The sequence below is a fragment of the Ovis canadensis genome, chromosome 7 (genome assembly GCF_042477335.2).
Source record: "Ovis canadensis isolate MfBH-ARS-UI-01 breed Bighorn chromosome 7, ARS-UI_OviCan_v2, whole genome shotgun sequence".
NCBI lineage: Eukaryota > Metazoa > Chordata > Mammalia > Artiodactyla > Bovidae > Ovis > Ovis canadensis.
The window spans coordinates 89,255,933-89,268,218 of NC_091251.1; the positions used below are offsets into that span (position 1 = coordinate 89,255,933).

At 31.3% G+C, this 12,286-nt stretch overlaps 1 protein-coding gene across 10 annotated transcripts in view; it reads left to right on the forward strand.

Annotated features, from left to right (window-relative positions):
- GPHN (gephyrin) overlaps nt 1-12,286 on the forward strand; it is a 546,412-nt gene that overhangs the window by 354,466 nt on the left and 179,660 nt on the right. For 5 of the 10 annotated variants that reach the window (XM_069596846.1, XM_069596838.1, XM_069596840.1 and 2 more), the window contains one exon: nt 5,340-5,396. The exons of the other annotated variants lie outside the window; for them this stretch is intronic. In XM_069596846.1, the coding sequence (XP_069452947.1) occupies nt 5,340-5,396 (57 nt within the window). The remainder of the gene's footprint in view (nt 1-5,339; nt 5,397-12,286) is intronic. 10 annotated transcript variants of the gene reach the window in all.

The window sequence follows — 12,286 nt, forward strand, 5'->3', positions numbered from 1 at the left end:
CTTAGCCCTTTATGAAACAGTAAGTAGCTGTTTCATAAAAACAGAGAAAATCAGCAAAGAAATATGTGGGGGGAAAATATACTCTCACTAGAAATCTATTAAAATTTTTGTAGTCAAATTGATAATGTTTTAAATTATAATCACTGCTATAATGAGCAGTGACATGAATATTCCTAGTCACACTAGCAGAAATATAAATTTATATGACATTGCAAGCAAGCTATATATTTTTAAAATATTTTGTTTAACCAATGGTATTATTTCCAGAAATTTTTTGGTGGAAATTATCAAACGGAGAATGAAAGATTTAATTATAAGATTATTTATCACAGCATTATTCATATTCATGAAACAGAATCAACCTTAACGTCTGTGGTTAAATAACTTACTATACATATGTATATATGAGTTATTTATATAATCTAAAAAGTAATATTTAGGAATATTTAATGGCATGGGAAAATGCTCAAAATAAAATATGTAGTTTAAAAAAGTAGTAAACAAAATTAGAGATTAAATTATAGGTTATTTTATAATCTAAATTTTTTACTAGAGCAGAAAAACATAAGTTTCTCTGGTTTTGTTATTTAGACAGGATCTGGTAATGACAAGGACCGGGTGTCTTTTGCCTGCTTCATAAAGCCAACTATTTGCTTGTGTTTATAATTGTATTTATACCAGGGTACTTTTATATGCAGGCTAAACCATTCTATTCCTAATCTTATTTGATAGAAAAATTGTATTTCAGTTGAAGTTTGAATACAAACTTTTTTCTATCTGCTATATAAATAATAAATAATTCTTCAGAACATACACTATACTATTTAAAAGTTATCTATTCCAAAGTACCTAATAACTCTTTTATACTGCACCTATAATGGGCTTCTTAATTTCTTTATAGACAGATAAGAAATTTGGGGGAAAAAGATCATGGGTTGAATTATTCTCTAGATAGTGGGCAGGAAATAGCATGCTTAAAAGTCTAATTTTGTATAGATTGCATGATTTCAAAATCAAAGCTATCATAGAAACTTAGGGATCAAAATAATATGTGTAATAAATGTCTAGTAAAATAAAAATATTTGAAATGATAATAAACCATTAGAAATCATAGCCTTTCAAATAAAGGACTTCCTAAGTATACAATTTTTTTGTAAGCCAGGGGGCATTTGGTAGATCTGTGACTTGCTACCAAGATTCTTATTTTTGACTTCTTATTTCTTCATTATTCTTTACAGTATTTCCTTGATCTTCTCTATTCTTTTATTGGTTTGCCTTTCTCTAGAAACTCATTAGATTATTTTTCCTTGATGCACAGAATTACTGCTTCTCTTATTTTCGTTTCTTCCTTCCTTCTCTTTTGCTTTGCCTTAATAAATCGCAAGTGAAACAGAATTATTTTACATGAAGCACCAGTTTTACTGAAAGGCCTAAAATATAGTGAATTGAAATATTAACCAAATCCCAAAAAGAATTTCTTTATTCACAAATTTGTTTAAATTTTGAATTCTCAAGTAAAACTTTTTAAAAACCTCCTTCTCCGATCATAACTATCAGGAGTCTATAGCTGTATCAATATATATTAAGTGATATTGGTTAGAAGACAATTTCTAGGAAAAAAGTTTTATTTTCTGTCAGTGCTACCCATACTTTTTTTTAAAAGTGGCATATTAAATATGTCTGTTTCTCAAGGTAGTTCTAAATGTAAATTAGGTAAATTTGTTTCTAAAAACAAAACAGTCCCTAGGACAATCAAACAGAACTGTTTTTTAAATCTATACAATCTTAATCTAAATCAATATAAAATATATTAAGGGAGAAAAAGGGGAAATCTACATAAGTTATTCTGTAGATGAGAGGCCAAATTTAATGAAGAGATCTCACAGCCAGATAATTTAATACCAGCTATTTACTTTTTAAAAAACTATAGGTCTCTAGAAAGCTACTGATCCTAAGACCTGAGTTCTCTCATCAGTAAAACAAATGTATAAAATATGTAACCTTTTCTCACAATTCTTCAACAAAATCTTGCCACTGAAAAGAAGTATTAATGCATACACCTAGTGATATGGGCACTTACCTTAACATGACTTTTACAATCCAGAAATTTCTTAAAGTTTCATATTTTGTTTCAAAAATTAATATAAAGATGATTTAATACTCCAAAGTCTTATATGTTTGCCTTTGAAAAAATATTGACATTTTGTTTACAACTACTTATTATTGGCAAGAGAGATAAGGGTGAGATGGGGTAATTTTCTGCTTTGTTAATAATGGAAATACTTTTACAGTATTTACAGGGCTCAGTTTTGGAGAACCAAGCTAAATCACAGGGAATCAACAACTCACATTGTATGAACATCCAGGCATTTCCTTTTGTTGCATAATATATCTATAATTCAAGCTCTTATTTTAAAAAGATGAATATAAATAGCAGTCTTTTCACAACTTTAGAGGCTACATCCTCATAATTAATTCCTTAGGGTAGATTACCCAGTAATTAATTGCTAAAGAAATATTCCCAGAATGCTGCCAAAGAAATCATACAGTGCAGTCTTCTCAGACAGCTTTTAATGGATATCTTGTTAATATATTCTAGCTGAGAGGCTGAATAGAAGATTGAAATGATTTTGATCCTCTAATTTATTTCTTTTACAATCTCAGTTAAAAATATTTATAGAAAGACCTAATAATTTTAACCAACCTGTAATCTCTACAGTTCTTTACATCCAGTCCTCAAATTTCATTTATATTGCAATGATCTTATATGTAATATAAACATTTGAAGTTTAACCCCTTTTACTTATTGATGGAGAATGTTTAGTCTCACAGAAAAATATATATCAAATTACTTGTCATTGTGAGGCTTTTATAATTATAATAAAGAGTGAATTTCATTTTATCCAAATGCTAATCTTTTATGATTTCTTTTACATTCTAATCAAAGTAAAAAAGTAATCAGATATTTGGATTAGCTGTGAATTTCTTTTATTCATGTTACTGCATCATAACTGATGATTAAGTGTTAACTAGAATAAATGAGAGCATTATATTTTAAAATCTATGATTTGACTTCTCTCTACAACTCAAATTTTATATTTTCAAATTCTTTCTGAAGTTTTTCAATATTAGGCATTAGTACCTGTGTCAGGAGCAAAAAAAAAAAAAAATCACATGACACTTGAATTACAACCACTTGTAGCGCTGATAACCACATTGGTTTTCTAAAGTCTTCCTCTTATGATAGTTAAGAATTTGCGAAATCAGATTTAAACACAGAAAATTAGTGTCAAGCATTGACAGATGAGCTTTCTACTCCTAAAAATCTTTGTTTAATTTGGTGTATAGCCTATTTTCACATCCAGGGTTCATGGTGATTGTCTTTTCTTATATTTCATTCTTTAAACTTCTGTACTAGCACTTATATTTGGAATTGAAATGATTTAGGAAGATTTTCTTCCATGCATTAGTATAGTAACAAAATTTCTAACATAAATTGGATAGATAGACAAATAGACACACAGGGACATGTATACTTAATACAGCCTCTTATAAACATCAGTTTTTTTCCCAACCTATTTATTTCCAGGCCTATTAAGGGTACAACTTTAAAGTAGAAATCAAGAATGGTGGGTGTTGGTCTTGGCTTTGTCATTAACGTCCTATGTAACCTTGACTTCCTGTTGCTAGACTTGATGTAATTTTAAGCCTTCCAGATATAAAAGATAATGTAGAAAACGGTGTTCATGTGTTACTATTAATATACAATAACTCAGTTTCTAAACATTTTTAGAAAGCAACATGAGGTATTAGACTATTTTTATATAAAACTACATAGTTTATAATCAAGATATTGTGAATATCAATTTAAAATGGAAAATAGCTTTTGATATAAAGTTGTTCTCTGAGATCAAATAAAATAGCATGAGAAAATGACTACACATGAACGCACTGTCCATCAGAGTCCCTTTATTATAGAATGTTGCTATTCTGATTAGTATCCATTGTTTCTGAATTTGAGAATTTTTTTCAACTAAAAGTTGAGTAAGGATCAGTGATTATCTTTAGGGTATAACATTTAATTAGTGTTGAATTAATAAAAACTATATCAAGTAAAACCAAAAGTTGACTCAGTTCTTATGGACCAAGATGCTCTTTTCAAAGTGAAAATCCAATTTTCTCAGATATTCTTAGTATTTCTCAGTATTCCTAAGCAATCTCTTTATGCTATCAAAGATATCGTAAAAAAATATAAAACAGTAGCCTGCCTCCAGAAATTATAATTTTGTAATATGGTCAGATTTCTTATTTTTCCTGAGGACTTTAACACTGGGAGTTGGGTATCACATGGATACTTCATCTACTGTCTCCTAATAGGAGCAAGACCATTACAACTAGCTCGAGCTATGCTGGTCTGAATGGAGACCGTCATCCTGCACATGAAGGAATCCATAATGTAAAAGCACTTGATCTGAAGCTTCCTTTCAGTCTCCCCTGACTCTTTTTTTCAGTTTGTTTTCCTCTTTAAACAAAATATTAGTTATTGTTACAGCTCTATTAAAATAAAGGCAAAGAGATTTCTTGTTTATAGTTCATCTAATAAAAACACTTTGGGTTTAGAATCTTCCTCTTCTCATTTACACAGTTATTTGAAACAAATTTCTAAAAAAGCAGTTTTATTTTCTTTTTTGTTGTCTTACCCAAGAGGAAAATTCAGCTGAAATAACTGAAAGTTTTGAGGGAGTGAATGTATCTAACTTTGGTCTGGCATTAAAATTTTCTGGTTGGGCAGCACAATTGTTTAATTGGGAACCTCAGTGACAGCTGAATAACCTCAGTGCTTGGGTCAGCAAGCAGAGGAACTTCACTCTGTCACCTATCAAGAATGATGCTTGTCAAGACTGATCTCTCCACTTACAGAACACTCATGCATCTAGTAATACCACTGTTGTCTTCTGATATTACAATGGAATAGACACTAAAAGAGACAAAGTTTTCTGCATAGGTATATTTGTAATTCTTTGTTTTTTGTAAGCCAAATGCAAATGTAACACTACTCCAGATACTGCTTCATCAGAAGTCCCCAAGATAACCAAAAGTAAGTGCCCGTTTCCTCATCTTAGGAACAAAGTCATAACAAAGACTGAATTCTAGCAACCAGCCTATTTGCAGAGCATGTCATATAGCCTCTGGGTTAGTAACTTAACTCCTTGGCCTCCTAAGACATATCTCAGAGTCGATTGATGTTTTTGCATGTATTATTTACTAATGTTTAGAAAAATTTTTTAAGTTCACTTTTTCTTTATTCTGTCTTTTTTACCCATCTTCCCTCATTGTAGCAAATTAGACGGCCGGATGAAAGCAAAGGAGTTTCTAGTAGAGTTGGATCCCTCAAAGTAAATATGTTTCTAACATTTTTTGGCAAGATTTCGTCTATAGCCTACACTTCTTCCTTTTTGGAGGGTGGAGGGAGGAAGGGGGCTTTTTCCATTTTTCACCATCCCATTTTGTTTTATTTTAGTATTTTTATTGGCTGTTGGGTCATATTTTTTTTGTTTGTTTCAGCTACACATAGAGCAACCAGCTGAAGGCAAGCTGTCAAATAACTAGCTTTGAGTGGCACCACAAACAAGAGAAAGGGCACCTGCCTCATTTCAGGTGCCTATAATTTGGGGTTCCAGAGTAAACCGTTCCTCTGATTGATGTCACTGACTATGTGTTAAGTTCCTGTTACACAGAGAACCAGCATTTATTTTCAGATTATTATATCCCCCCTTTTTTTTGTTAAAAGTAATTAAGTGTATTTTAGTGCCATTACCATTTGTAGTTCATTCCAGAAAAATAATGATTATGAGTTAATAACATGTATCACATATATATAAAATTTTAGAATTAGAAAAGGAATTTCATATGATGCTATTATAGTGAGCTCACATATAGCTAATAGTAAGCACTCTTAATCCCCTTTGTTTTATTTGTCAAAAGTTAAAAATTGATATAATATTCAAAAGAAACTGATATTTATCTAAATGTTTGCCCATTTGTATATGTGGCCTACTAATATAGCACTTAAGATTTTTGATCTAATGGTACCATTTGGTAGTTGTTAAATATCCATTTGGTCAATATGTCTTGGGCACTTGGTACTCTAATATTTAATCACGATGAAAAGATAAATAAGTTATCACCCTTAAGAGACTTAGGCATAGCCAATTAATCACTTTTAATGCTGCCACCATAAATGCAAGTTGGAAATTTTTCTGAATTTTAAAAATACACAGAGAAACCTCCTTCAAAATTAGCCACTTCTTATATCTCAATCCCATGTGTCCTAATAGCAATGGTAACTGCTAAATTAATCAAAATGACATAAATCACTGTATTGGAATGTCCCAATATTCAATAACTACTTTGAGGCTAATATTAAGTCATTTTAAAATTTTACACACCTCCAATTTATTTCTATTTAACAATTTATGAAGCACTGATTTCTGCACTCTTTCCTCTCCTTGCCTCTTCTGCCTTCTTAATTTTACTTTTTGTTGTTTATTTATTTATCTGTATGTGTGCACACAGGAGTGCACATGGATGAGGGTGTGTCTGTATGTTTGTGTCTTTTATTCCAAACAAGCCATCTTCTCTGTTCTCTAACACTGCTATATACTGGGTAGCCTTTTTTTGTTATTATTTCGCTAAGAATAAGCAGAGGGGCTTGGAAGTGTTGGTTATATGCCTGTTTCCAAAGCAAGGCAAACTAAAATTATTTAGTCAGAAAAATATGACTATGTATCTTGATGATATATCAGTAGCATTCCTCACTGTCTACCTGTGAGGTATCATATTTTAATTTTGAAGGAGACATAGATCCATTATTGTTGAGACTGGATTATAACTCAGATTAACGAGAAGGTGCAGTTTGGCATAACTTTTTGGAAGTGACTGATAGTGAAATAAAGATTAAATAGCATTCATAACTGCAGCACCATCTGCTATAAACTGGATTATACGTGCAAGTACACCTGTGTTGATCTTGAAGTTAAGCTTTTGGATGTATAGAACTTCAAGTTGTAATTATTTGTTTATTGTTTTTAAGTGTATATACAGTATGAATATGTACACATAAATATATTTAAGAACAAAATATAGATTTTAGGGTTCAGTCCATTTACTTGGATATGAATAAAGCCTTAAATCATAAATCCTGTTTGGGAAAGAAAGGCAAATTTCATAATTCTTAAGTATCTTTTTTCTGCAAAATAGAAAGTTTTAAAGTAAATCTGTAGGGAGTTATAAGAATAGTTATGGTATTTATTTTCTCTAACACTTTGGGGAGAAAAGATGCTTTAATTAAAATATTCTCTTCCTAGTCACGGTTTATTGAGCATGTATTCTTGCACTGTACAAAGATCTTTGATGTTTTGAGATGTTTGCCAAAGGCAGTGAGGAATGTATAACGCTATGATCTTATTTTTAAAAGGAAAAAGGAAAACTGAAAAGAGAACAAGTTGCTTTTTCAATTCATTTTCTGATGTTTACATGTAGCTCCATCGAAAGCTGGAGGAGCTCAGAGATCACCTAGAAGGCAATGTGAAAGGATACTCTCTCAGAGTAAATGTACGATTTCACTCGGTGATTTTTTTTTCCCTAAACTTCTGCTGACTGGTAATTCCAAATCAGATTGATTTGTCCTCTCATCTCCATTTTTTTTACTTTCTGTCTCTTTCTCCCTATCTCTTTCTTTCTTTTGGAGCTGTAGCTTCATGCTCACATTTATGAAATAAAGATTAAACTGGCAGGGTAGATGACCTTTAAGCCACACTAACATTGCGTTTGATTTAATAGCATTCTAGCTCCAATGCAAATTAAAAACTTTTTTTTTCCCCAAAATCTGCGTTTCTTATACAACTGTATAATTTTCTGAGGATCTTTTCATGAGACTTCATTGGAGCTTTTCCATTGACTGTGTCTTCTGTCCCTTGTTAGATGTGTCAGCAGGATTCTAAATTATGTGCTGGATTCAAGTGATAGAACCTTGATGATTCCATTTCAGTTGTCAAGGAAAATATTCAATGTTAGAGTCTCATTATGGGTAATCTGGAAAGTAGATAGGTCTATTCTGAGTTAATAGACTTCTCTTAGACTCTTCGGGAATAACTAAGATACTATTTTTTTTTTCCTAAAAGTAAAATTAGGCAGTAAGAATCTTCACTATGAACACTATTATGTAACATCTTACAAATACTTGAGATAATTGCTAATCTCATGACCCAGGACGACACTTTGAAGGAGAACAATACCTTATAGTCACTCAGTACTGTCATACATCGTATAGGCATACTACCAATAGTATTTTTGTGACTGATTAGTTAAGACTCAGAATGCTTAGTCCTTCTCCTGAGTATATCTTTTCAATATAAATAGAATTAAAATCTCTGAAATGGTATATGGTATAAATACAACATAAGAAAAACAAAATACTGCAGTAAATAATTTCTGGCTCTATTTAACCTTGATTTCCTATTTCTGGGGCTTTAAAAAGAAGATCGTAAGAATCTTAGGTCTGATTTACTTCTCCAAAGATTATTGCCATACTTTTAATTCATATTGCTATAATAGTTATGAGGGCTAGAATAAAAAATAATAGTGCTATGATAATTCTCTGGTTTCTCAGCTTTGTTTTTAATTATGTACTCTATGTATTATGTGTATCTCTTCATTAAATTTTTGATTACTAAAGTTCAGTTTTTAGTAATAATCAGTCATTAAATACTGATAGCTAAACAGAGGAGAAATTAATATGTATCTCATTTTTCTACTGCTTTCTTTTGAGCCAGTCTTTCTTTTCAGTCATATTCTTAGAGAATTTGAAAAATCATCCACAGTCATCCCCAGAATCTATTCCACTATTTTAAGAAATTAAAAAGATTTTTATTAATTTTATGATTAAATAAGTCTAGATACATCTGGATATCATTCTAGAAATTCCTAAAATGAGTCTCATAATGTATGTATATAGTGCCACATTCTTCCCTAACCAGTCATAGGAAGTGATATTATTTTTCTTTCAGTGAAACCAAGACCAGAAAGTTGGACTTGCTAAGGTCTATATGGTAGGGTGTTCATGTTAGATTCGGGTTAATGAAAGCTCTGTGCTTTGAAAATTGGGTTCTCATGCCACTCCAGTTTCTTCAGTACCTATACTGCAAGGAGGAGTACGTAGTAACTAGTCTCTGTGTCCTCGCCCTTTGTTTAATTTCACTGTGTCACACTTTGTTGCACCTTTTTTCTGAAAAGACTGAATATAAAGTATATCATCCTAAGATTCCTGTTAACTGGAATAGTAGGCAAAAATTTGAAGAAAAAATTGTCAAAAGGCAAATAATAGTATCTTCTCTACAGAGTTCAGCTAAGAAAAGATACAAATCAAATCTTGGCTGAATGTTCAGGTTTTCTCCTTTCCTGTTAATTCCCACAAAATGCTTTAAAATAATGGCTTCCTAGGTGTCTCAGTGGTAAAGAATCCACCTGCCAATGTAGGAGCTGCAGGAGACACAGGTTCAATCCGTGGGTCAGGTAGATGGAGGAGGTAATGGCAACTCACTCCAGTATTCTTCTGGGAGAATCCCATGGACAGATGAACCTGATAGTCTACAGTCCATGGAGTTGCAAAAGAGTCAGCCACGTCTGAGCATGCCTTAAAATATGCCTTGTATGTTAAAAGCTGTTACTTAGATGTAGAATAAAGTTATTCTCAGTACCATAGGCTATATCAATAGGTTTTGTTTCTAAAATGAGATAAATTGGCATATAGTGACCATCTCATTTTGTGGAAATTTATTATTTCCACAGAAGAGCAAATATACAAGTGCTTTTTAATTCATTGAAACATTGCTAAATATTTCAGAGAGAGGAAAGATTCAGAACCATGTTGCCACTTAAATATTTCATAGTTGAAGAAGGTGAGATCATTCTGAAGTTTGGGATAAGGATTTAATTAAATCAGTGCTTCAGCTGGTATCATCTATATGATATATTATGTTTTTTAGAAGAAAGAACCCTGTGTTTTTATTTATTACATATAATCAATGATATAAAGTTGAATATTAAGCAATTATTTTTAGAATAGTTTTGTTTTTATTTCTCATGTGAAAACATACTTTTTTATTTTACATGGATTCTTCTATAGCAGAAAGTAGGATGTACTTGATTCTTGTAAATTAAGAATGTATCATCTTTTTCTGTACTTTGTATAGAGCTGCAGTATTCTGAACCCCAAATTGGTTTTTAGTAATTTTAATAATAATAAAATTATCATCTTGGACCCTGGAAACAAGCTTAAATGTTAAAACAGTCAGAAAAAAAAATAGATAAGTGCTTACGAAATAAAGACAAAAAAGAAATGAGAGGAATAAAAATACCTCAAAGCCACAAATTTTGAATTTAAGTCAGTTTATATAATACCCTGGAAAATTTCCATTCATCTACAAATATATACAGATAGGTTTGGGGTAATCAAATATGTTAATTTTTTGAAAGACTGTAACAAACAGTAAAGGGAAGATGACTTATGAAAACAGATTACTGGCACATCAGTGAACTAAGAAGAAAGGTGATGAAGTAGAAGGAATATGATGAGTACTTGCTATGCTAACAAAAAAAAAAAAAGATGGTATTATTTGAAGTGGAAGAAGTTAAGGGAGGAGATATCACATAAAATAAGACTGTATTTTTATTAAGAAAAATGTTCCAATCAAGTCAGAAAGAAATGTCTTTTAAAGAGTAGTTTGTCAATGTTTAGTAATTTCCTAAATGCTGAAATTATACTAGTATGAAATAGGATAACAAATAATGAATTAGATAATTGTGATTTCACAGGCCTTTAAGATCAGTGTTTTGATTCCAGCTTTAGTTCTAAACTAACACTTCTTTATATGTTGATGAATTGTCTTCAGGATATTTGCACTTTTCTGTTCATTAAATTAATGCTATAACTCAGGAGTCAACAAACTACAACCCTTGGGCCAAATCCTGTTTCTCTTTTGTGGGTCCATGACCTAGGAATGATTTTTGCATTTTTAAATGGTAGGGAGGGAAGTCAAAAGGATATTTCATTTTAGCATGTGGAACTTTATATGAAACTAAAATTTCAGTGTCCAGAAATAAAGTTTTATTGAAACACAGCCACACTCTTTCATTGTATGTAATCTGTGGTTGCTTTTGCACCACAACAGCAGAGTTGAATAATTGCAACAAAGGCCATATGGCACAAAAAGCCTAAACTGTGTAGTACTATCTCCCTGTTCACCAAGACCTGCTAAAACTAGTTAGTGTGTCAAGATGACATTGACAAAGAGATTGTTATAATAGAGGCTGTGTGAAATTATTTTACCAGTTGAGGAAAGAGAGTTGCTTATTTTTTCTCGGGATGGTTACAGATCATTCTGCGTGGAAGCATGCACTGAAAAGACTTGATCCCCTGAAATTTCCTACTTTACATTTTTATTCTTCCTTTTTATATTATTTTTTCCAGCTTCTCTCTCTTCACATACCAAACACACACACCTGCACACTAAGTAAACTCACCATGAAATTATATTAAACCCTTCAAATATAGAACTGTCTTATGGATAAAGTACAGATTATTAATTCCTCTTCTCTGGGCAGGGGCAGGTAACCTTACAGAGATTTAAAGATAAATTGTATTCTTACTCTTTGAACTGTTTTAAAATGTGTTTTTAGAGTATTTTTGCTGCACACATTGCATTTTTCTGTTTATTACTTCCTTGTATCTTAGTAAAGATATTTCCTCTGAAAACCATGTTAACTTTTGATTTCTGCTAAATTTCCTATTTGACCCCACATAAAATCATATAAGTTCTATAGGAAATTTCATACAACTAGGAAAGACACTATAATGTGATCAAGTAATAAATCATGTCTTAATATAGCATTTAAAAATGCTTACGTGTTTACAATGAATCAACCTGCTTTGATTGAGATGAGGAAAAACAGCTGGACCATTAGTCCTTAGATGAATAATCTTTATGTAGCTTTTAAATGAGTAACCATCAATTTGTTTATGTACTCCTTCTTTGAGCAAATTTCAATGTTTTTTGGTTCTTGTATGTAGAACATTGTTTGGGCCTCCTAAGTCTTCCTTCTTTGACATTTACTCACATTAATAATAGGCATTTATTTACTATTTAATTTATAACATGCAACATCCTAAGTATCTTGGTAGGTAATGTTTTATAATATGACCAGGTTACAATAATGATAAAGATGG